Below are 24,059 nucleotides of genomic sequence, written 5' to 3'. Positions count from 1 at the left end.
ACTGCCTTTTTAGTGACTGCAATTATGATGGTGATGAAAAACTAACTTTATGATCTCTTCCCATGCTTATCATGACCACCTCAGGTCTGTAAAGCAAAGCAAAGCGGAAGTAAGATCATAAGCACAGTTGTGGTTTCACTTAGTGACCACTTCATTTAACCACCAAGATGCCAGTTCTAATTGTCACTAAATGAGGACCATCAATGTTCATGAAAAACCATTTTAGGTTTAAGAATAAATCATATGAATGTTTGTGGTGTCATCAATATTGCTTGAATAGTGATGGGAAATGTGTATGCATTTAATATACAATTGTCAGAGTTGTAATTTCTATATTTTCTTCCATTTCACTGACTTCCCTGCTACCTTTGCTTGCACTGTCCCTCCAAAGTGGCATAGGCACACCAACAAATATATGAATGTAATAACATTTGATGCCCCAGGTAGAATGATGTGCTCTTAGGAATCCCAAAGGTGCTTTTTCTTTTTTGTTTTTCCTTGAAAACGTTTTGCTTCTCATCCAAGAAGCTTTTTCAGTACTGACTGTCAGAACTGAAGAAGCTTCTTGGATGAGAAGTGAAACGTCTTCAAGGAAAAACAAAGTCCAGTTGAGTTGCCTTTTGAAAAAGCACCTTTGGGACAGGACAACCATGACCTGGATGATTTGAGAATCTCCCTAGAAATGGTCTTAGGAGTTTTTAGTTCATTAAAGTTTATGTCTAATGTTAATTTTTAAAATAGTTCAACATTCCTTGTTCATAGTATACTGTAAGAGAAAGTTCCAAATGTGAAGATCTTGTTGCAAACTAAGGTCCACATTTTTTTGCTTGGCCTTTAAGAATATATTCGGTTCATATTCCTTCACTTTATTCCTTTTTCTCCTCAACTGAAAGTAGATATTGTATTTCAGGAGTAAGTAAATGCAAGCTTCACTTCTTTTACAGGCACTGAAATAATTTGAAAGAGGATTTCCTATTCCTTCCACAATGGAAAGCAGTACAGTATCTTGCTGTTAACACTCTGCGTTACTGCTCGCCTTATTGGCCGTACTTACAGAAGTGAGTTGGTCAAGGCTGTCATCATTGGCAAGTTCGGCTTTCAGTTCTTCATAGGTTTTCTTGTCCTGCAGGGAGACAGACCGAATTTTGTTTTTTACTTTATAACTGAAAGCTCAGGCAATGAAAATACGTTACAGACTTTCTCAAAGAAGAATGTTGTCCATTCTGAGATTCTGAGAACCACTAGCTGGCATTCCTTCCATGAAAACGAAGGTTCTTTCTTCTCAATCTCAATCTCTCTCTCCCCCCTCCCTCCCCCGTCTCTCTCTATATATATATACATACACACACATGCACACAACCATATCTATCTATCTATCTATCTATCTATCTATCTATCTATCTATCTATCTATCTATCTATCTATCTATCTATCTATCTATCTCTGGAGAGACAAGGTAGAAAGGGAACCCCTTTCATCCAATATATATATCCGTGATGGTGGACCTATGGCACGCGTGTTAGAGGAGGCACGCAGAGCCCTCTCTGGGTATGCGTGCCGTTGCCCCAGCTCAGCTAACTGGTCGTCGGGTTTTCGAGGCACACGTGCCCCAGCCAGCTGGTCATCAGGTTTCCGGCGCTCTGGCGTGCATGCCTTCTGGTTTGGGCACTCAGTGCCTAAAAGGTTCATCATCACTGATATATATGATTATCTACCCTTCTCTCTCCAGACTACCTTAATACAGGAATAGGTCACTTTTCTTCACATACGGTACAGGTTTTCCAAGTCGGAAGAAGAGCCTTTTGTCACTTACCGTCCATTTGAGGGGATCCCATGCTACAAACCAGCCGGTGAATGTTGGAGGTTCGTTGCCTTGTTTCAGAATCACAATTGGAGTGTCAGGGTCCCGACTGCCTGGGTGAGTCCTCAGGTATTCTTGGGCAGTGACAGCTGCTGCTTCTTTCTCAGCCTCGTTTGCATCTTTACCAATCCAGAAGTAAACCTGGGGAGGGGGGGGAAAGAAAAAACAGTATGGAGCCTGGACCATTATTTCAGGATTAAAATTACACTGCTGAAAATGAATCCAGGTATGAGGAATAAGCACATGCAAGCATAAAAAGTGGGTCAGAATTACATAGAATTAAAGTTATGTAAAGACAGAACCTTGTAAAACAGGCCTTTTTAAAAAATCAGCTAAATCCATATTAATGTAAACAATCCAAAAGCTCTTTATTACAAAAGCTTTTGGGGTAATTTTCAAAACAACTCTCTCATCCCATCTCCAAATTTCCATCTGCCTCTTCTCTGAGCAAGAATGTACATTATTTGGGGAATTAAGATGGAATCTGGCAACACTAAATATAACACACTTAACAAATTAGTAGCGAAAGTGTATATAACTGGTGGCTTTCTGTTGTTAATTAAAAAGAAAGTCTTCCAACAAACACAATGACTGGAAGTATGTTTGTTACAAATTGAAGGGCAACTTATATTAATTGAGAATGTGGTAATAAAGGATATTTGTGTCAATGGAGAGTTAATGGGCAAGAGAATCAAATAATTAAAGTGTTTGGAATGGAAGCAAAAAAGTAGGTAAAACCACTACCATTACTTCCTTCAAGAGAGTCAGAAATACTAGCCCTACCTGCCTCTTCCCCTCCTTCAGGTACATAGGGAAAATTTATGCAATGGAAATAGGTATACGTTTAGGGGGAAAATCAGGATTCTGAAGCAATGAAGTATACATGGGTAAAACAGTTCACCCTCCATAAATACAAATTTACTTTAATAAGTCAAAGTAAGAATTAAAGATTCTTATTTGTGTTTTCCTTCCGGTGAATGAGTAAAACATAATCACACACACTCACAAAGATACACAACAGTGCTGGCCAGTGAACCCTAGCTTTGGCAATTATAGATAAAAGGAATTCATTTTTATTTTGTTTGGTGGCTTCATCTGTCAGGTAACTGCACAATTTAACAACTGATTCCTGCAAGCAGTTCTGCAAAGCAGAAAATGTATAATCTATTACTGAAAAAGATCTTTGGTGCATATATTTCATTGGGCGGGGGGGGGGGAGTGTTAGAAATGGTCTGTAGACTCACATACTTAAGAGTTGTGATTTTTTTTTCCTGTTAGATTGGCAGTTGAGTGCTTTCCATTTTTATGTTTCGATCCAGTTTTCTGTATATAGGTTGGCATAAAGTTAAGGCAGAGTCTGGCTCCTGCAATGATATTCCGGCTTTTTTATTGGCTTTACACAGGTTTTACAGAAGAGTGCACTGATTTCATTTGAAACAGACATATTTTGCTACTTCTATGACAGGGATACGCAATCTTTTTTCAAGCCCAACTACTCTCATCAAAGATGATGTGTGTTAGGCCTATTAGAGACGACACGTATTTTACTACATGTTGCCATGGAAAATTATGCCTCTGTGATCTGGCAACTAGCAACTGAATTTCAACTGTGACAATCTCTGCAGGGTCCCGAAATGGAAAAATAAGGATTAGGTGGCTGCATGTGTTCTATTAAGGTACCCACTGCTGCTATACAGTGGAAAAAGCAGAAAGGGAATTGGTGTTTGGTACCAGAGAATAATTCCAATAAGCATTCTCTTCCTAAACTACTCATTTGTGATCAAAAGAGGGGAGGAGGGAAACGGGGACGACAGTTATGAGAAAGAAGTGAGGACTGTGAAAAACGGAAGTGATAAAGGGTGAAAGGAAGAGAATATTCTGTTCTAAAAGTTCTTTGAGAATATAGCACAGGCAACTGCAATCAACTGCAGACTATATTAGTAATTGGATCAGATGGGATGTGGGTGGGCATACAAATTGCTCAATAATAGGAGGCACCTTTGATTCAATAATTTCTGGAAGAAAAATAATCATTGTGGATAAATGTCTTCCTCTGTCTATTGCATCTTCCAAGTTCATACCCACCTGGTCCCAGGCATCCAGCAAGAACACGTCATCTTGTTCTAGATCATCCTGAGTAAAATTGGTGATCTCCGTGGCAAGGAATTTGCCTGTCTTATTGGAACACTCAAAGAGCCGAGGCGTGATTGAAATGGTTTCTTCTTGCAATCTATGTAAAATAGATAAAGCATTTCGAGGTGCTGTTGGAACAACCTCCTGGCAAAAATGGGGAAATTATGATACAGTAAAGGATTTCCACACTCAGCAGCATTGAAATGGGTGCTGTCTAGAGCAGAGAGGTGGCGGGGCAGAAAATCATTAAGAGCTCTCTGCTGTTGTTGCTCAAACTCTTCCTATTCAACCATAGTTTTCATGAATGAAACAGAACGGTTATCAAGTCGCTCCTTGAATTCTACAAACTGACTACAGCCCATGGACCACTTCTTCACTGCTGTTCCCCTGCTTCCCTTTTTGAATTCCGACAGAATTGCCTGACATTAACAAGACATTAACTAAAAACCCAACTGGGTCTCAAGAGCCCAAAACCTGGCACTTGTTCAGCTGGCTTTGAAGGTTTTGCTTTTAAACAGACTGTGTAGATGTAATCCCCAGAACTACTAGTGTTCTGGAGTTCTGACTGAAGATGAAATTTGTGGCTGTTGTATCCAATTCTGGCTTTATCACTAAGAAAGACTATGACTTGGCTACTGAAGTTCAGAAACAGATGTGGTTAAACAGAAGTTTTAAGGCGGGGATAGGATTAATGGTGGCCTTTTAGGTGTAGAACTAAAACTCCCAGCATCCCATGAATTGCACAGGTTGGAAGAGTTGGGAATTGTAGTGATAGACCAGAGTTTCAGCCATCCATGGTGTAGCCTGAGCAAATAGCAGTAGCAATAGCACTTAGACTTATATACCACTCCATAGTACTTTTACAGCACTCTCTGGGCAGTTTACAGCATCAGCATATTGCCCCCCAAAATCTAGGTTCTCATTTTACCGACCTTGGAAGGATGGAAGGCTGAGTGAACCTTGAACTGGTCAGGATCGAACTCCTGGCAGTCTGCAGAGATAGCTTGCAATGCTGCATTCTAACCACTGAGCCACCACTGCAAATGTTATTCGCACAGCACTAGAGCAGATTGTTCCTCCCCTCTTCCCCTTTATAGATCACCTTTTCCAGTTGCTTGGAAGATGTTACCTTTTGTTGTTGGCATACTGAGACTTCCCACCTAGTGCAACCCAGAATGCTGAAGACTCCTGGCCTTCTGCTACCACAACTTTCTCCGTCCTGGAGATCAGGTCAGAAACACTCTTGGCCATCTCTCGCTCGTCCCCACTGCAGCCCTGTAGAAGGAACCGATGTAGTAAATTGTGACAATCATCAGGGAGTATCTGAACTGTGCTACTTTTTAAACCATACCTTGCCTGTTTCTCTCCAGCTTGCGATTTAGATGGCAGTTATGGTCTCCTTCCTCTTATTAGGAAACTATGGCCCTTAGGAATTACTACCCATCCACTTACTTAGTCCTTGGTTGACACATGTCCTTGTTTATTAAATTCTACTGTCCTGCAGGCAATGCTAAAATTAGGGTTTCAGTGCTTATTTCTAATGCATGAGCTTTCCCATCACGGTACATTACCTACCTTACCGTACCAGAGGTAACAGCAACTCTGGGTTTTAAGAATGAAGACATCATTGGAATTGAGGGAGGAGGCCCTGGGAGACACCTCCAAAGCCTTGGTGTTGTATTCATTAGTCCCATGAACTTGGAAAAGACGGGTGGGAGGTTCTGGTTCTGTATTACCAGTTCGGGAAGTACCACCCTGGGGAAGAAGGAAAAATTAAAAAAAAAAAAAAACTAAATGGGGACAATAGAGCTGAGTATTGTACCTTCTACTTATCAATATCCCAATTTTTCCCTGTTCATCTCTCGTTTTCTTTCAGAACAGAAAATGTATTAAGGAGTAAAAAACCATCCCTTTGATAGAAATATGTTAGTAAATAAATTTGGCTCTGGAAATTGCTGTCTGGAAACATCCCTCCCTCCTCCCAAATCTAGTTAGAAGAAAACTAACTGCTTAATCCTTTACTTCTTGTCATTTCTCCATACTTAACCTGTCCTTTCACTTATCCCACATGCCAGAAACTGCTACTAACTATAATGGTAAGCAAATGTAAATAACTTCCCCAACAGAAGGGCTGATAATAACACCGTTCAGAAGGAGACAACTGAGGTTAGAAAAATGCTTGGCAGGGAAAGGAAGATATGTCTCTATCCCAATGCCATATCCCAGATAACCCATTAGAGATCATCTCCGCCATCTCTATGTTAGATCTTATTGGATGGGGGGGGGAATGAAAGCAGGTAAATTATCTTGCAGTCTGCCTCTCCCCTACTTACCGCATACACAACCATGCGTCCTTTGAAAATGGCCATAAGATGAGCAGGTTCCTTGCCCATTGTCACTCGCACCTGCACAGGCTCACCATTATATGTTTGGTCCAGAATGACAGCTTGGTAGGCAGAGGCAGTAATCTCATCCTTGGTGGCGTGACGGCCCTTGGGAAGCAGAGAGAAAACTCACTGAACCCTTCCGGAGAGCATTCCAGTTATTCCTCCCCTGGAGTTCAAAGGATTTCTGATTAAGGAATTTTGGTAACTTTACCATTCTTGACTGTCTTGTGCATTTTGTATTTGTATTTAGTGCAGAGATGCACAACTTTCTTTTGGTAAAAGGTCACATGTGGCTTTTGAGTAATAAGTGCCAGATCACAGTAAAAAAATAAATAAATTTCATTTTAAATTAATGTACAATTATCATTGCTCCCAGGGTTGGTTCTTTTTCTCATTGGAAATTACAGTTTCAACTTTTGAAGATGAATATGTGATGCTAAGAGCTTAGGTAGCACAGTTTCAAGATAGTGCATTTCTTGATGAACCTCAGGATTCATGTTGATTAGAATTTGCAAATATCTCCTGGACTACATTTGTGCCTCGTGACCAAAGTTATCTTTGGTTAGGATTCTTTCTTAATACTTTACTAATTTTAAGGGAGTGACATCGAATATCTAGAACTAAGGAGAAATTTCCTGACAGGGAAGAACAATTAATCAGTGGAACGACTTGCCTCCAGAAGTCGTAGGTGCTCCATCACTGAAGATTCTCATGAAAAGATTGCATAATCATTTGTCTGGGATCGTATAAGGTCTTGAGCAGAGGGCTGGACTAGAAGACCTCTGAGGCCCCTTCCAGCCCTATGATTCTATTTCTAAATGATTTCCTGAGAGGCATTTGATTCTCAATCTACATCCTCTCTGCCTATGCTGCATTTTCATTCTATCTGTTCCTTTCTTTGCATCCTCACCTGCCAAATGTAAATGATGTAGTGTATCTTGTTATAAACTAAATATTTGTAGAGGATAAGGTAGCAGTCACCACTGTAGAAATGCCCAAGGCTGCGACCCTCCACTGGCACCAGTTCTAAGTTCTCAATTCTCCAAACCTGTCAAGGAAAGTACAAAATTAGAGCAAGATGCCTATTATGGGAGAAAATAGAATCCTTTGTATAACCAATTATGTGGGCAAAGTTAACATGAAGGATCCCTGTGACTGGAAACAGAAGGTCTCATGTCTCCCCACCCAACTATAAAAATTACATCCTTCACACTATGAAAAGTGTATCAAATTTTGGAAATTGGGAGTGATAAATATATAGAACAGTGTTGTGTGCAATTGATGATTCACTGTATTTATTTTTTAAAAGGGCAATAAATTAAGTATAGGTGCAAAATGGAAGAATCATTTAAAACAAATTACCCGTCTACAAACTCAAATTTAGCAATTGTGGCTAGAGTGATAAGCTTCAATATGGATCTTTTTGCACAAAATTTTAAGACAAAAACAGCTGAGTAAATTTCTACTGTCAGGAATATTGGGAAATAAGCATCTGCTGTACCGGAGTTGAAGGCTGCCATAAGATTAAGAAAAGTAATCCTGAAACATATGCAAATTGAATAAATGAATTTAGAATTTAACCAATGGCTTCCTTACTGCAGAAGCTTGATTATCTCCTACACTAGTGTAGAATTTTGTTATTTAGCTAAAACATTTCATTTCTATAGTTTTATCAAATGGTCTTCAAGGAATCTAACAAATTCTAACTTTATAGTACAAACGAATCTTGCTGATGAGAATATAGGACGGTTCGTTATTTCAAAGCAGTCAATTGGTCCATGGACTGATACTAATTCCAGACTATCAAGTGGTATGCTTTCCCCCCTTACTGGGTAAGTCTTTGTACCTATATGGCATAAATGTTGCCACTTCTCAACTAGTGGGATCACTGATACAGATACTATATTTTGTGAGTTTTATAGGAAAACAAATATATTCCTTACTTGTGCTTCTCCAGAACCATCATCAACCATCTTGTGCTGGGCAGCCATCTCTGGCCTGGCATGCAAACTAGTGGCATCAAACTTCACCTGCTCCACCTTGGCTGTTGTAAGGAAAATAGAGAAGGTTAACAGGTAGATAGGCTTGAAATGATCAGCTTTTGGGGCAAGCCCAGATTATTGCATGAAGAGTAGATAGCAACAAGATGGAACAGGCTTTGATTGTATGGCTGGAATATGTGAGAAGGTACTTTAATATAAATCCACTACTGTTTGTCACCCTCTAGCTATTGTTCTATTATTCCGAATGCTACAATATAATCATGCTGGCAAAGAACCTGTAGTAAGGAAGGGCTGTGTCCATACTTGACAGAAGCGGCCTCTGCCTAATTGCTCCTCTGCTCTAGCGATTACCTATTTTTCCAACTGTATGAGTCTTGCCAATGCCAGTGGTTTGATTGTGAACTGTCCATTTCTGAAACAGCTGCCTGAAAACAGCCGATTCAGAGCCGTCATTTTCAGTCTCCACACTAGTGGTAGGTGGGTAGTTTTTTGCTTTGATGAAACCCTGAAATGGAAAATGGATAATTTTACAAGAGGCATCATACTCATTTTTTTCCATAGGCAGCCAATAGTTTCATTCAAGAGAACTTATTGATCTCCTGTAAGTTATTTTTAATGTTTTTTTTAACATTTGTATTATATGTATTTTATCTTTTGGCTGTTCACCGCCCTGAGTCCTTCAGGAATAGGGCGGTATACGAATTCAATAAATAATAATAATAATAACAATAATAATCTAAAATAGAAATGCCTTTATAACAGAAAAGAATTGCTTTCAATAAAGCATGTATTTAGAATTATTTGATGAATTATAATTCAGGTATCATGCACAAGATGATCCTTAGATCATTTTCTTTTTAAAAAGGCAACTATTTTAATATTTATGGGGTTTTTTACTCATTTAGTGGGGAAAAGAACTCAAGATTATCTTTTATCTAAACATAATTTTTCTTCTTCATATAAAGGTATTTCCCTTTGTGTCTCCAATTAACTGTCTCCAGTTAATTCTAGAAAGCATTAGTAGCTGCACTTCACTTAACATTTCATAGACAGGCATTTTGTATTCTTTGAGGAATCTGCGTTAATATTTCCTGGAATTTGCTGTCCAAACCAAGAATATTCTTATAAAAATTCCTACTATTAGGAATAGAGGAAGTTTTCATTGCATGTTATATACTTTCTTGTTTTGTTTTATTGGTATCTACCCAATCCTATGAAATGAAAAAAAGACGCAAAGAATAAAGACAGGTTGCAGTAGCAATATTTTGGTTCAAAATCATATGGATGATGATGAGTCAATAGAACTGAAATCCCTTTAAAAGTTAGGAGAACAAATATGGAAACACTCTCCTAGGATGGCCATGATTCCTGAAACATTTCTGTTATGGTCCCAGCTTTGCCTCCATCCCAAAGGCATTTGTCCACATAATTATTATTATTATTATTATCATTATTATTTATTAAATTTTTATACCGCCCTTCTCCCGAAGGACTCAGGGCGGTGAACAGGGCGGTGAATAATGACATCTTTACTCACCAAGGCCCTTGATAGGGCCTGCTGCCTTTCTTCCTTGCTGGAGTGTTTTCCCTTCCACACGAAGATCTTTATACCACCTTGGTCCAAGATGTAGCAATCCTAACAAGAGACAAAGCAGGTCCCCATGTTAAGGTTGTTTTATTAGGAGACAACTCTGTGAACAGAACACATTTTTTTCCTGGCAGATATTATTGTCAAATTCTCTCTTAAAGAAAGTATACCCTCTTTTGCTTCTCAGTTTGAGATTGAAGTGGCAGTAGAAGGTATCCATTTATGAGAGTTGGGCACTGAGGTATTTCATTGCTTTTCCCCTCCACCAACAAACATTCAAGCTCAATTTCAAAGAATTATCTTACCTCATGCTTCAGGAGGTCTTGGGTAAGGGGCTGGATGGCAACTTCCTGCACAAGTAGATTCCCTTCTACATCAGAGACGCTTGAAAGAAAGCACAGTGTTGTCAGAGAACAAATCTTACAACAGGGGTCCCCAATCCCCAGGTTGCAGCCCACTACTAGGCCATGTGCCATTCGGAACTGGGCCATGGAAGCAGTCTGTGAGTATGCGTGCATGGGCATATCCCCGCTTGAGAGAGCAGTGGATAAGTGTGTGTGCGTTCCATTTGTGTACATACGTATGCACAAATGGAGTTGTGCATGCATGTGTGCGCTTGTAACCTTCCTCAAACTCTTCTCTTTCATGACCAGTTGTTGATGGGGGCTGGAGGGTTGTAGGCTGTTAAATGCCTTCCACTATTACTAAACCATACAACATGAGTAGTTTTTAATGAACTGAAATTATGAAACATTTGGCAACACTAGTATTGTTAAATAACAAAAGTGGAATCTCAGGTAGTTAGAATAACTATCCTGAAATCACTTGAAGTTCCATGGTTGTATGTGGAGATGAATCAGGATTGCCCACCCCACAAATCCTCTTCTTGTGGCCTCCAGTCTTCTCTCTAATTACACTTGCCCACAACCAGCAGTGCGGCCTTTCATCACTTGGAGGTGGGAACATAAAAGTTTAAAATAGCATTTTATTCATGTAAATATCCTCTAATATTTGGTAAGAAGTGCAAGAGAACAAAATAGTGGATTCACCCACATGTATCATATGACATCTTTGTATTATTGTCCCGCTTACCATGTTTCTGCCCTCATCTTTCCAAAACCATTAAGTACAGCCCCTATTCAGTAGAGAGTTATCTGGCTAATGCAATGTCACTTCAGATAAAATGCTTTAAAAGGGTAAAAATGCTTTACAGTGAATCTTTGTTTTCTTGAATAGTGAGGAAATTATCATTCCCATTTGACCCTAAAGATTTGTCCTTATTTCCTGCAACTATATCGTCCACGCAACATCTTTGCCTACCACTGGCTCCCAGCACAGCATGCCAGTAATACTCACTGGTAGAGCTTCAGAGAGGATTTCAGTTTCTGGTCCACTATAGCATCTGGAATGGCCGCTTGGATGTTCCTCTTTTCTCCGAGCATATAGAACATGATTTTCATGAGTCCAGGAGATGCATCTTCATTTTCACCATCCACTATAGCCACCTGTGCTCGGCCACCACGCTCTCGGTCACGAATGTCCTTGGCTAGATTCATGCCCTGTGGAAGAGGTCACCATCACAAGCCAACATCAGAAGTTGCAAAAGAAAATCAGAATAATGCTGAACTAATAAAGAGATTCAGAAATAAGACTGGGCACTAGGTTGTGGCTCAAGGCCTACATGCTTGTGTAACACACACACACACACACGGAGACTAAGAATTTGGCAACTTCAAGTAACTCATAGAGCTCTCCAGATTTTGAAGCAATCGTACAGTAGAGTCCTTGACATTTGATTTCATTCCTGCTACAGGAAGAAAGTGAGTATGACTTTTTTCATGCAACAGAATTTGGAGAAGGGCAGAAATTTCTGAAGAAAGTAAATTATGAGAATGTTGTTCAAAGTGAAGGCATTCTTGAGTTGTTCATGGTTGCAGAAATAAACTAGGAGGACAAGGAAAGCATCAGCTTTAAAATGACTAGATTGTGTCACTGCATTTCACTAAAAATTTTAATTTGGCTAAGCTATATTACTGAACACGTATCATGTACATACTCAAAGTAGTCTTCATACTCTCTGCTGTTTATTTGTAGTATTGATGCAAAAATGCAAAGGGCATGTCCTGAAAAATCTTAGGTCCAGAATATTACGGGGGAGGGGGATAAATTGCTAAGGGGAGGTGCAAATTTCCAAAGATGAACCGTTTCCAATATTGCAGCAATCTCTATTTCTTTTCTCTCTTTTTGAAAATTCACATAAGAATTAAAAGACACTTCAATATCTTGTAGTTAAGAATACCTATTAGAAGAATAGAATGGACAAAAATGACGAAAAATAGCTTTCTGAATGCATTGAATTTATGAATGGCTGTTGAACTACATCTATTCCTGAGTGGCTGTTTCCTTCCAAAGTGAAGCATTTCTCAAAATGAATCAGTAAATATTCCATGGCATCTTTTTTTTTTTTTTTTAAAAAAAGATTTATCCCATTGTTCTGTTTCCTTTTTTCCCCTTTAAGTGGTTTATACAATCACCCATCTCAACACAGGGACTCTCGGTGGCTAACAATACATAAACATATTCCAACAAACCAACAACAACAAAAAACCCCAATATAACGAAATATCAAAAAACTTCTTTTCCCACTGAACACATATAAACAAAACAATACAGATGATACACTGGTAGTGGCTACATTTGCTCCCAATTTCTATTTCTAACGTGCATGTTCTGTTAGCTATATGGCAGAGGTTGGTTTCAGCAGGTTCTGACCAGTTCTGGAGAATCGGTAGTGGAAATTCTGAGTAGTTCGGAGAACCGGTAGTAAAAATTCTGACTGGCCCCGTCTCCATCTATTCTTTGCCTCCCAAGTCCCAGCTGATCGGAAAGAAATGGGGATTTTGCAGTATCCTTTCCCTGGAGTGGGGTGGGAATGGAGATTTTACAGTAAACTTCCCATGACACACCCACCAAGCCATGCCACGGCCACCAAGCCACGCCCATAGAACCGGTAGTAAAAAAAATTGAAACCCATGGGTTCTTGTTTTTAGATTTCAGATTTCCTTATACCCATCATCGCGCAAAGCTCAAAATCCAAACTCCCCTTTCCCTGTCTCTCCACCCAGCTTCCTCCATTTCCACATGCCCCACCTTCAGCCGTTCCAAACGGTTGCTTTCAGGACCATTCCACTGGATGATGAGCTTCCCCAAATCCAACAGGAAGACATCTCCCAAATTGAAGCTGTTCCAGTTCATCTCCACCTATTCAGGACAAGCAGCAGAGATGAGAGAAGACTAAAAGCAAAGGAAGCACAGCTGGATTCTCAGGGAAGGATGTTCTGGGGGGGGTTGGGGGGGGAGAAGACATTACCAAGGACAGAAGCACATTTGCAAAAGTAGTGATTGCGTGGCTATGTCATGAGGATAAAAGTGCTAGTACATCTAAAAAAATTAAAATTTCATAGAAGATTTGTATCATGCCAATGTACAGGGATGAGGATGATTTTTTAGCACCTTTATAAATGGTAAAAGCATCTAAAGAACCTGGTGTATATTAACCCAGGAGGTTTTATTAATAGCTCATCTACTAGTCCTTACCATCCCCTTCCCCTTTGATCTCTGACCTACCTCTCCAGCCATTACATTTTTCTTCCCCTTGACATGCAGTAACCGTTGCACATTGTACGTGTTGGTTTCCACGTGTTGCATGCCTGAGGCCACACCACCCTTCTTATAGCTGCAGAAGAAATACAGGGTCATACTGTGGACTGCAAAAGACGTAACTCTGCCATGATAATAAGTTTAGTCCCAGGGGTGAGTTCTAGTTACTACCGGTTCGCAATGGGGCCATGCGCGAAGAGGTTGTAAAACCACTTTGCGCTGAAGAGATTGTAAAAAAAGAAATGTTTTTAAAAGACTCTGACAATCAGGCAACTCAGCTGGGATCGTTAGAGGCTTTTAAAAACATTTTTTCTACAACCTCTTTGGCCGAAGAGGTTGCAGAAAAAAATGCTTTTAAAAGCCTCCGACGATCCCAGCTGAGCCGTGCAATCATCAGAGGCTTGTTTTTTTACTTTTAAAAGCATTTTTTCTGCCGAAGAAGTTGTAGAAAAAATGCTTTTAAATTTTTTTTAAAAAGCCTCTGGTGATTACACGGCTCAGCTGGGCATGGGGGGGGGGGCAGGGATGTTTGCTACCGGTTCTCTGAACCACCCGCCACCATCGCTACTGGATCGGGCGATCCACTCCGAACTGGGAGCATTTCACCCCTGACACCAAGTCATAAAACAGCATGCTCCTTTTTGTGTGAGCCTAGCCATTCTGAATGGAAACTATGATGTATGGCTTAGCACAGAGGTCTTCAAACTTGGCAGCTTTAAGACTTGTGGACTTCAACTCCCAGCATAGCTGGCTGGAGAATTCTGGGAGTTGAAGTCCACAAGTCTTAAAGCTGCCAAGTTTGAAGACCTCTGGCTTAGCATGTTGTGTGAACCCAACCAAGTATAGTTTATCCAACAAAAGGTGGCTAAGCATATCAGGGTTTGGACCCCCTATGAACTAAATCACAATTGTAAATCCACAAATATTCATAGCATGTTTCCCCCTAAATAAGACCCTGTCATATTTTTTGCCACCAAAAAAAGGCAGGGGGTGGGGGATGTCATCCACTGACTCACCTCACTTCCATCTGTCGCCCCTGGCCTCCTTTTTGCTGTCAGAGGCCTTCAGGAACTTCTTCCGCTTCAGATAGTTGCAGCCAAGCCTTGCACACCTGGCCCCATTTTTCTGCAGCCAGCAAGATTTTCCTGAAGGTCTCTGTAGCCGATAATTAATAGGGCCTGGGGGCTCAGCAGACTGATAGCATTGTGATTAACACCAGCTGTCTGCAATTACTGTAAGTTCGAATCTCACCAGGCTCAAGGTTGACTCAGCCTTCCATCCTTTCTAAGGTAGGTTAAATGAGGACCCAGTTTGTGGGGGCAATAAGCTGACTTTGTATAAATATACAAAAGTATGAAGGCTATTGCTTAACGCATTGTAAGCTGCCCTGAGTCTCCGGAGAAGGGCGGAATATAAATCAAATTAAAAAAACAAAAACAAAACAGAGTTCCCGATCGATCCGGAGCTCTGTTATTGGCTACAGAGGCCTTTAAAGGCCTCTGTAGTCAATAACAGAGCTCCGGATTGATCAGAGCACCTGATTCCCTTCCCTTATCTTTTTTTAAATAACTATTTGTTTTGGAAAACATTTTTTTTTAATATATTGGATGACCACTCCAATATAAATAACAACAAATATACATATTTGTTATATATATATACACAGTATAACAAAATTGACTTGATTTTACGATCCCACTACTAAACCAACTCTAAGCTTCACCCTACAACCCTGGTAACTCTGCCCATCCAAGTTAGTTCTGTTTTGTTTTGTTTTTTCTTAATTCCAAATATTGGAGACTGAAATTGCATATAGAAAACACATGAAAAACAGCCATATATTTCTAAATCCACAGCAGAGCTACTCCGGGCAATTGTGGCTAGTCAAGATAATCAACCTGTCGATCTGTTCAGCATGGAGAGCTCTACTCTTGGATGAAGAAAAAGAAACCAGAATTATGCAGAATGGTCCCAAAAGGATGGCACAGAGTGTTAACGTACACAAGGCCTTGCTTGAAGTGACTCCGAAATGTGTCACTCTCATAACTTTGAGTCTCACGGTGCTGTACGGCAACTCCACCCAGGTGCTCATCCATTTGTGTTGTGTAGATGGCAGCTGCACCTTGTTCATCCTGAGATGATGAACTGCCCAGCCAGAAATGGATGTCATAGGTGAACGTATTCTGAATCTTGTGTGTCTGAGTTAGAAAAAAGAATATTAGCTAACATCAAATCACGTATGTTCATTTCAAAATCCTGAAATGTTCAACTCAGTTCTGTAAACAACACAGAATAATCATGCCACACAGGATTATTAAGGAAGCTTGCTTACTATTATGAATAGCAACTCACTGTTGCATTTCACTTATATTACTCTGTTGTTATACAAAACTCCCCAACCCCTGGGGAGGACAATGTAAAGACAACGCGTAAAGTAAATAATTTGCATTCAATTAAAAATATAGTACAATAAATAAGGAAGCAGATCAGTTCTCTTTTTTAATGCTCAGCTGTCTTGGTAAGCTTGTAACGTTTAACCATATGCAAAGGAATAAGGTATTACAGGATTTGGGCTTTGATCTAACTCAATTTCTTCTGTGCCTTTACCCATCTCTTATACTAGTATCCGCATGTCGGGTCATTGTGGCAATAATCCGGAATATATACAATTGAAGAGATGTATATGCTCACATTTCACAAATAATAAAAAGGTGGGAATGAATAGAATATGAGAAATAGATTTTGGGTGTCCACCCTAGTTTTTGGTCAAATAGTTTTCAGTGCAGTTTCTAATAATCAAAAACAGTATAGTAGAGGAGTTAACATTTAAAGAACATTTAAAGTGTAATACCTTTTAAAATAAATGAGAGCAAACTAAGCTTTTATTTATCACTTGACTTTAGACTGTTCAAAGTATTGGTTCTTTTTGTACTTAAATACCTATAGTAGATTAATTGAAGTCATTGGAAAATTCCATAGGCAATTCTGATTTAAGTTTAGCTCTAATCAATTATCTTGTAGTGATTCAAAAATAATCCTTTAAGATAAGGCAGAGACAAATTGCTATTCCTAGTTTGAGAAAGAGTGGTGCTGAACCACATCTGAAAACTAATGCCAGAGATAAGCTTTGAACTGGGCGTGTTTTGATTAATTACAGTCTGCAATACCTGCTGCATCGGCTTTCAATAGTTTTTCATCTATGTGCAGATTTTAAGTGAGACCTATGTACTCATACATTTTGCATTATCTACTACTACTACTACTACTACATAATATATAACAGAGGTCCTTTCCAGCTTTGCAGACCGGCCGGGGTGGGGGGCAGGGAAGAGGAGACGGTTCCGTGTGCGCGACGGGCAAACGCACATGTGCACTCAGCTCTACTTGCCACTTGCACAAATGGGGTGTGTGCACGCACTCACACAGCACTCGTGCAAGTGGGAATACGCATGCACATGCTCTCATGCCCCTTCTGTGGTCTGGTTCCAAATGGCTCAAGGCCTGCGGCCCAAGGGTTGGGGACCCCTGATATATAAAATCAATATAATGATCCATCATGGCAAGTTTTGACAAAAAAAATAAGAAAACCAAATTATGTTTTTTGACCTAAAGAAATGATCAAAAGTTGGAACATTAAATAGGTGTGGCTTTGAAAACTACCTGCCATTTAATGAGAGTTACACATAAGCTCTGGCAGATAGCCCAGTGTTAATTTATAACCAGTAATAAGAGCATGTAACGTTCCTCCTGTTCAAATTCCGCATTAGTAGTACAGGATTAGTTGAACTTCCCATGTAAAAAAGCAAGCTTTGCATATCTGTGTCAAATGTTTTTAGATTTGTCCCTAGCTGTGCACAAGCTTCCATGTAAGCTACTTTTGCTCACTCTGAGCTTAATATGTCCCAGCATTCAGCCCTCATAGTTCACGGCAGTGGTGAAATGTAAAATTTGTTACTACCGGTTCTGTGGGCGTGGCTTGGTGGAGGGGGGGTAATGTGACTGGCTGGGCGTGGCCAACTTTTTTTTTTTTTACTTTTAAAAAGTAAACAACCTTAAGAGGTTGCAGAAAAAATGCTTTTAAAAGCCTCTGACGATCCCAGCTGAGCCACATGATCATCAGAGGCTTTTTTTTTTTTTTACTTTTAAAAGCATCACTACCGGATCGGGCGATCCGGTCCGAACTGGGTGCATTTCACCCCTGGTTCACGGGATATGAAACACTCCTCTCCTTTTCTTAGCTCCTTTTACCGCAAGCACAATGTAGGCATCCCCTTCATAGAAGTTCCCATAGGTCTTGGGTGGTACGGGCACCATCTCCATGTTCTGGAAGAAAAAGGGGGAAAGAATCAGGAGACTTAAAAAAAAAAAAAGATCTCTCATATACAGGTAGTCAAGCTCAATTTCCATTGCTAAGCAAGGCAGTTGTTAATGAATCATGTGGATATTCAGTGAATCGGGCTTCTCCCATTGACTTTGCCTGTTGGAAGCCAGATGGGAACGTTACAAATGGTGACCACATGACCCTGGGACCATGCGTTGCCAGTTGCCAAGTGCCCAAAATGTGATCATGTGCCCATGGCAATGATCCTAAGTGTAAAAACTGGTCATAAGTCACTTTTTTTCAGTGCTAATGTAACTGTGAAAGGTCACTAAAGGACTGGTTATAAGTTGAGGACTACCTATATTCTCTCTATTGCTCTGCTTGTTCTTCCAGCAAGTTTCTTCGGTTTTTAAAATATATCTTTTCTGCCTATGGAGATGCTCAGTCATCTAGGTCACAGCTGTCCCAAAGGTGCTTTTCAAAAGACCCCTGGACTTTCTTGGGTATTTTTCAGGAGTGAAATCCAGCAGGTTCTGACAGGTTCTGGAGAACCGGTAGCGGAAATTTTGAGTAGTTCAGAGAACTGGCAAATGCCATCTCTGGCTGGCCCCAGAGTGGGGTGGGAATGGAGATTTTGCAATATCCTTCCCCTGCAGTGGGGTGGGAATGGAGATTTTGCAATATCCTTCCCCTGCCACGCCCACCAAGCCACACCACGCGTACCAAGCTACTCCCGGTAATTAAAAAATTTGGACTTCACCTCTGGTATTTTTTTCTTTGAAGACATTTCACTTCTCATCCAAGAAGCTGAAGAACTGAAGAAGCTTCTTGGATGAGAAGCAAAACATCTTCAAGGAAAAAAAAATACCCAAGGAAGTCCAGTTGCCTTTTGAAAAGCACCTTTAGAATAACTTTTTCTGTCCTTCACTTGCGTCCTATATATTCAACTGCAGCTGGATAATGTTCCGAAATACTTATTTATTTTATTTTTATTTTTATTGTATTTTTATTTATTTTTATATGCCGCCCTTCTCCGGAGACTCAGGGTGGCTTACAATGCGCTAAGCAATAGCCTTCATTCTTTTGTATATTTATACAAAGTCAGTTTATTGCCCCCACAAACCGGGTCCTCATTTTACCCACCTTAGAAAGGATGGAAGGCTGAGTCGACCTTGAGCCTGGTGAGAATTGTACTCGCAGTAATTGCAGGCAGCTGGATGTTAAATGCTGCCTTAGTAGGAGGCATTAGCCTTCTACACCACTCAGGCTCCTTACCCATCCTTCTCCTTCAGAGAATTCCCCCCCCCTTTTTTTTTTTTACAGGATCTCTTGAAAGTCCTAGTTTTTCTTCATGGGGAAGGAGGGGAGAGTGATACAGAATAACATTCCCGGCCATTCTTGATTTGTTTATGCAATTTCATATTACCTGAGTTTTAGACGGCTCTAAGCCATTTATACTTCAACAATGCACATCATTAAAACCAGTTATCGAAACAACACAACGATCATCATTGTGTAAAATAACAAGCACTGTACAATGCACTCATTGTCCATCAACATTCATTCACAGCGTCACATTCTTGTTCTCTGAAGGCATTTCAGAATAAGGGTTTTTTTAAAAAGATTTTTTTTTTAATGAGCCACCACAAGGGAAGGGGCTGTTCTTGGCCCTGAATGGAACTGTTTCATAGGAGGAGAGCCTCCACCAACATGCCCACTTCCCTGTTCCCACTGGTCAGGTCACATGCAAACAAGCTTGGAATTGGCTAATAAAGCTTGATCATTTTGCTTAGCCGCAAAATGAGATCCAATTTATTTTAGAAAACCATGCATGCAAATAGCATCTGCTGGCCTGGAACCCAGAGATATTGAAAGAATTGCGCTGGTCAACAAGATGGGATAATTCAATCGTGGTTTTTTTTTTTCCCCTGCTGTACTTGCAGGAGGATCCTTTCTTTAAAGCCGCCTTTTGCATGGAGAGAAAAACCCCTTCCGTCTGCCATGAGGACTATCCTAACTTGACTGCAAAAATCCAGGCAGTCTCCTTTGCTACCAATTAATAGTTGCCTGGATTTTACAGCCCATACAGATAGTCTGGGGGTGGGGTCTGATCTTATCAGCTGAAAACTGACAGCCCAGGTTCGAGACCCAAAATGCTGCATCATGAAGGAGTGAGCTCCTGTTACTTCCTCCAACTCCTGCCCACAGCAGTTTGAAAGCATGCAAGTGCGAGCAGATAAAAAGGTACCACTTTGGTGGGAAGGTAACAATGAATCATGTGCCTCATCGTATAGCCATGCTGGCCACATGATCACAGAAATGTCTTTGAACAATAACTAGAGCCGAGGTGGCACAGTGGTTAAGAGTGCAGTACTGCAGCTACTTTAGCTGACTGCTAGTTCAGCAGATCAGCGGATCAAATCTCACCGGCTCAAGGTTGACTCAGCCTTCCATCCTTCCGAGGTGGGTAAAATGAGGACCCAGATTGTTGGGGCAATATGCTATTTGGTGTAAGCCGCCCAGAGTCCTCAGAGAGTAGGCGGCAAAGAAATATGACAAATAAATAAATAAATAAATAAAGTCTGGATCCCTGGGCTAAGAAATGGAGATGAGCACACACACACACACACACACACACACACATATACACACACACCAGAGTCAGACATGACTGGACAGGGGAAAACCTTCATGTTTACCTTATAGGTAGTCCTTGACTTACTATCATAACTGAGACCAGAATTTCCATCGTTAAGCAAGGCAAATTTTAAATAAGTTGCACTCAATTTTACAACCTTTTTTTGCCATTGTTGTTAGGCGAACCATTGCAATGGTTAAGTGAATGTTGTGGCCTTTAAGCAAATCCAGCATTCCCTAGTGACTTTGCTTGCCAGAATTTGGCCAGGAAGGTAAGGATCCCATAACCCCAAGAGGCTGCAAACATTGTAAGTATATGCCAGATGCCAAGCACCCAAATTTTGATCACATGACCACGGGGCGTGAGGACTGGTTGGAAGTCACGCTTTTCAGTGCACTTGTCATTTTGAACAGTCATTAAATGAAAGGTTGTAGGTCAAGATATAAGGTAGCCCTGCTTAGCATACTTTACTCCATAGAGCAGGCTAGTCACAAGAGGCTTCCTGTATAAATGTCAAATATGTAGAGCAGAATTGATTTGGGAACCATGTCAAGAAGATGGAAGGGGGGTGGGGGCAGCACTTTAGGCCTGCTGAGTCTTAACCCTTTCCCTGACTGCTACTTACATGTTTACAATTTTTCCCCCTGAAAATTATTTCCCATAAAACATGCCTGAATTATTTCTTAAAATAGCGGATTAACTACCAGCCGTTGGGTTCCTAGTGTAAACAGTTCCTTCTATTTTTTTCCCCAGTTTGCATTAGTTTTTGCTGTTATGATTACAATCCATACTAAAATTACTATAAAAGCCTAACAGATAAGGCCAAAATAAGCATTTAAATTTGAATTTATTAAATGTAGCCAGTATGTTCAGTCTTGTGTTTTAAAGAATCCCTTTTTCTGTAATATTAATATTAGATTTTGGTAACACCTTTTTGATTTTCCTGAGGCTGGCTCCACGCTTTGGGAAGCTACAAGCTGGATAGCTCTTGTGGAATACTTTGATGTAAAATCGCCACCAACTAGTTTCTTTTACGTGAACATCGGCCCATCTGTTCTACGGAGTACTGTCCATCCATCTACGTGAATATGCACATTTTTTGTGCATATTCACATTCATTCTCACCTCAATTCTCCATATTTGAAGTCCAGGTGTGGTTTTGTTCAGAGTCTTGGTGACTTTGGTATTAAGTTCCGGCATGGTGACTAATCCTTTGTAGCTGGATTTGGACAGGGAATGGAAAAGAACATTAGCAACAGCCCAGGTCAAAAATAGTATGTTCCAAATGACGTTTGAACTTTCTAGATGTAACTCAGACAGCCTTGGGAATCCACAAGCTTCATCTCTACAGTACTCAATTCTAATTAGTTGGATATTGTGAATTAACTTTTTTTTTTTTTAAACGACAAACACGGAATATCTTACCATTTGTATTCATTCAGCTCATGCCCTTAAATGAATGCTTCACACTTCCTTGGGATGCTAAACCTGTACAGCTTGAGCATCAATAGTTAGTAATTCCAGTTTTGGAGAATTACAATCTTAATTATTAGATGAATTCAGTGAAGTATGCATCTTAAGAGAGACTGAGAGCACACAAGGTTTTGTCTTTAACTACTCTGTGAGTTTCTGGGCATTCCTTTAAGCATCCTTGGGAATTTTCCAGTAAGGAGAAAATTTCCAATGTAGGATATAATTATCCATGCGCTTAATACACAGTACTGCTGCAGGACCTTTGCGTAGTTTCCTTATGTATGTGCTTTTTCAGCAACATACCATAACAGAAACATAGCATAGAAATCTTAAAAATAGATTTAATATGCTTGGAAGACACTATCTTTTTGTTGTCGTTGTGCATTTGACAATTTCAGATAATTTCTGAGGAAAAGAATCCCAAATTCTGGAAAAGGAGCATGGAAATCTGCTTTATATAAAGACAAATTACTGATTCATTTAATTCAATATTGTCTTCGTTGACTGGCAGCATGATTTCAGATGGGAATCTCTTCCAGCATTATCTGGAGAGGTCAGGAATTACATTTGGGACTTTCCACTTGCAGTCCTGAGCTGTACTCATTCCCTCACTCTTGGAAACATTAATAAATATTCTCTGGAATATAGCAGCAGAATCAGTGGGAATCAGAGGTGATATTCAGCAGGTTCTGACCAGTTCTGGAGAACCGGTAGTGGAAATTTTGAATAGTTTGGAGAACCAGTAAATACCACCTCTGACTGGCCCCACCCCCATCTATTCTCTCCCAAGTCCCAGCTGATCGGGAGGAAATGGGGATTTTGCAGTAACCTTCCCCTGGAGTGGGGAGGGAATAGAGATTTTACAGTATCCTTCCCCTGCCACGCCCACCAAGCAATGCCACACCCACCAAGCAACGCCCACAGAACCGGTAGTAAAAAAATTTGAAACCCACCACTGGTGGGAATGTCTTTTGCAATGCAATGGGGAGAGGTTGCTCTGCCTGGTATGGTTTGCTATCATGTTGACAATGAGCAACTTTCGTCATTGGCTAACATAATACAATTTTTGAATTGCTTCAGTTTTAAACCATTGAAATCTTTTTCTCAAAGGAGCTGAACTTTATATCAGGGCTCAATATAAGAAGTAAGGATAATCAACTGTGGTGATAACAGCTAGTCCTTGACTTACAACCATTTATTTAGTGACCATTTGAAGTTACTACGGCACTGAAAAAAGTGACAGTTTTTCATCTGTATGACGGTTGCAGCATCCCCATGGTCACATGATCAACATTTGGATGGTTGGCAACTGGCATGGGTTTATGACAGTTGCAGTGTCTCTTGGTCATGACCTTCAAATGGAGCTAGATCCACTTAAGAACCACATTACTGTTTTACAAATGCAGTGATTCACTGTGGCATGAAAGGTCATAAAATGAGGCAAAACTGACTTAATCATTGTCTTGCTTAGGTACAGAAATGTTGGGTTCAATTGTGGTCATAAGTCAAAGATTACCTGTATAGTTAAACCTGACTGATAAGAGAGACTTAAAAGTGTCAGCTGTTGTTGGAGAACTCACTTTCCAATATCTGTCAAACCATTACCCATCTGTGGGTTGTAATAGGGCAAATCTAAACAAATGCAGCTATTATCTCATTAGACTCCCTAATTCTCAAACAACAGCCTTCAGAGGAACCTCCTTACAATCCCACCGAGAGGTTCATTCACTTGGTTCCTTCTGAATCTGAGACTCTTCATTCTGCAATTATTATTTTTTTTTGCCAATTCCCTTTCATCCAAAGCATGACCCAACACATCTATGGTCTATGGGAAACTTCTTCCTTCCTTCCTGAACGTGACTCTTCCCTTCTCCCTCCAAAGGTCCACACTGCTTCTCCAGCTAGACTGTGTGGCTGGCCTTCGTGCTAACACAAATTTAAGAGGGGTCCTTGCAAGGGTGAAATCCAGCAGGTTCTGACAAGTTCTGGAGAACC

The 24,059-nt window shown here is 40.3% G+C and overlaps 1 protein-coding gene across 1 annotated transcript in view; it reads right to left on the bottom strand.

Moving 5' to 3' along the window:
• Positions 1-24,059, bottom strand: part of VIL1 (villin 1) — a 40,020-nt gene that overhangs the window by 1,715 nt on the left and 14,246 nt on the right. Inside the window, exons 4-20 of the mRNA XM_070957130.1 lie at positions 21,717-21,810; positions 17,881-17,955; positions 15,634-15,830; positions 13,600-13,708; positions 13,123-13,233; positions 11,329-11,531; positions 10,278-10,356; positions 9,922-10,020; positions 8,736-8,889; positions 8,325-8,425; positions 7,292-7,429; positions 6,328-6,486; positions 5,570-5,749; positions 5,124-5,269; positions 3,947-4,091; positions 1,814-2,002; positions 1,055-1,123 (exon numbers count right to left, since the gene is read on the bottom strand). Of these exons, the coding sequence (XP_070813231.1) occupies positions 1,055-1,123; positions 1,814-2,002; positions 3,947-4,091; positions 5,124-5,269; positions 5,570-5,749; positions 6,328-6,486; positions 7,292-7,429; positions 8,325-8,425; positions 8,736-8,889; positions 9,922-10,020; positions 10,278-10,356; positions 11,329-11,531; positions 13,123-13,233; positions 13,600-13,708; positions 15,634-15,830; positions 17,881-17,955; positions 21,717-21,810 (2,248 nt within the window). The remainder of the gene's footprint in view (positions 1-1,054; positions 1,124-1,813; positions 2,003-3,946; positions 4,092-5,123; positions 5,270-5,569; positions 5,750-6,327; positions 6,487-7,291; positions 7,430-8,324; positions 8,426-8,735; positions 8,890-9,921; positions 10,021-10,277; positions 10,357-11,328; positions 11,532-13,122; positions 13,234-13,599; positions 13,709-15,633; positions 15,831-17,880; positions 17,956-21,716; positions 21,811-24,059) is intronic.

This window comes from Pituophis catenifer, unplaced genomic scaffold, assembly GCF_029215685.1.
Source record: "Pituophis catenifer annectens isolate HBS135680 unplaced genomic scaffold, rPitCat1.0.hap2 SCAF_1, whole genome shotgun sequence".
Taxonomy (NCBI): domain Eukaryota; kingdom Metazoa; phylum Chordata; class Lepidosauria; order Squamata; family Colubridae; genus Pituophis; species Pituophis catenifer.
Note: the sequence above shows the minus strand (reverse complement) of the source record. Positions and strands in the feature narration are given on the sequence as shown.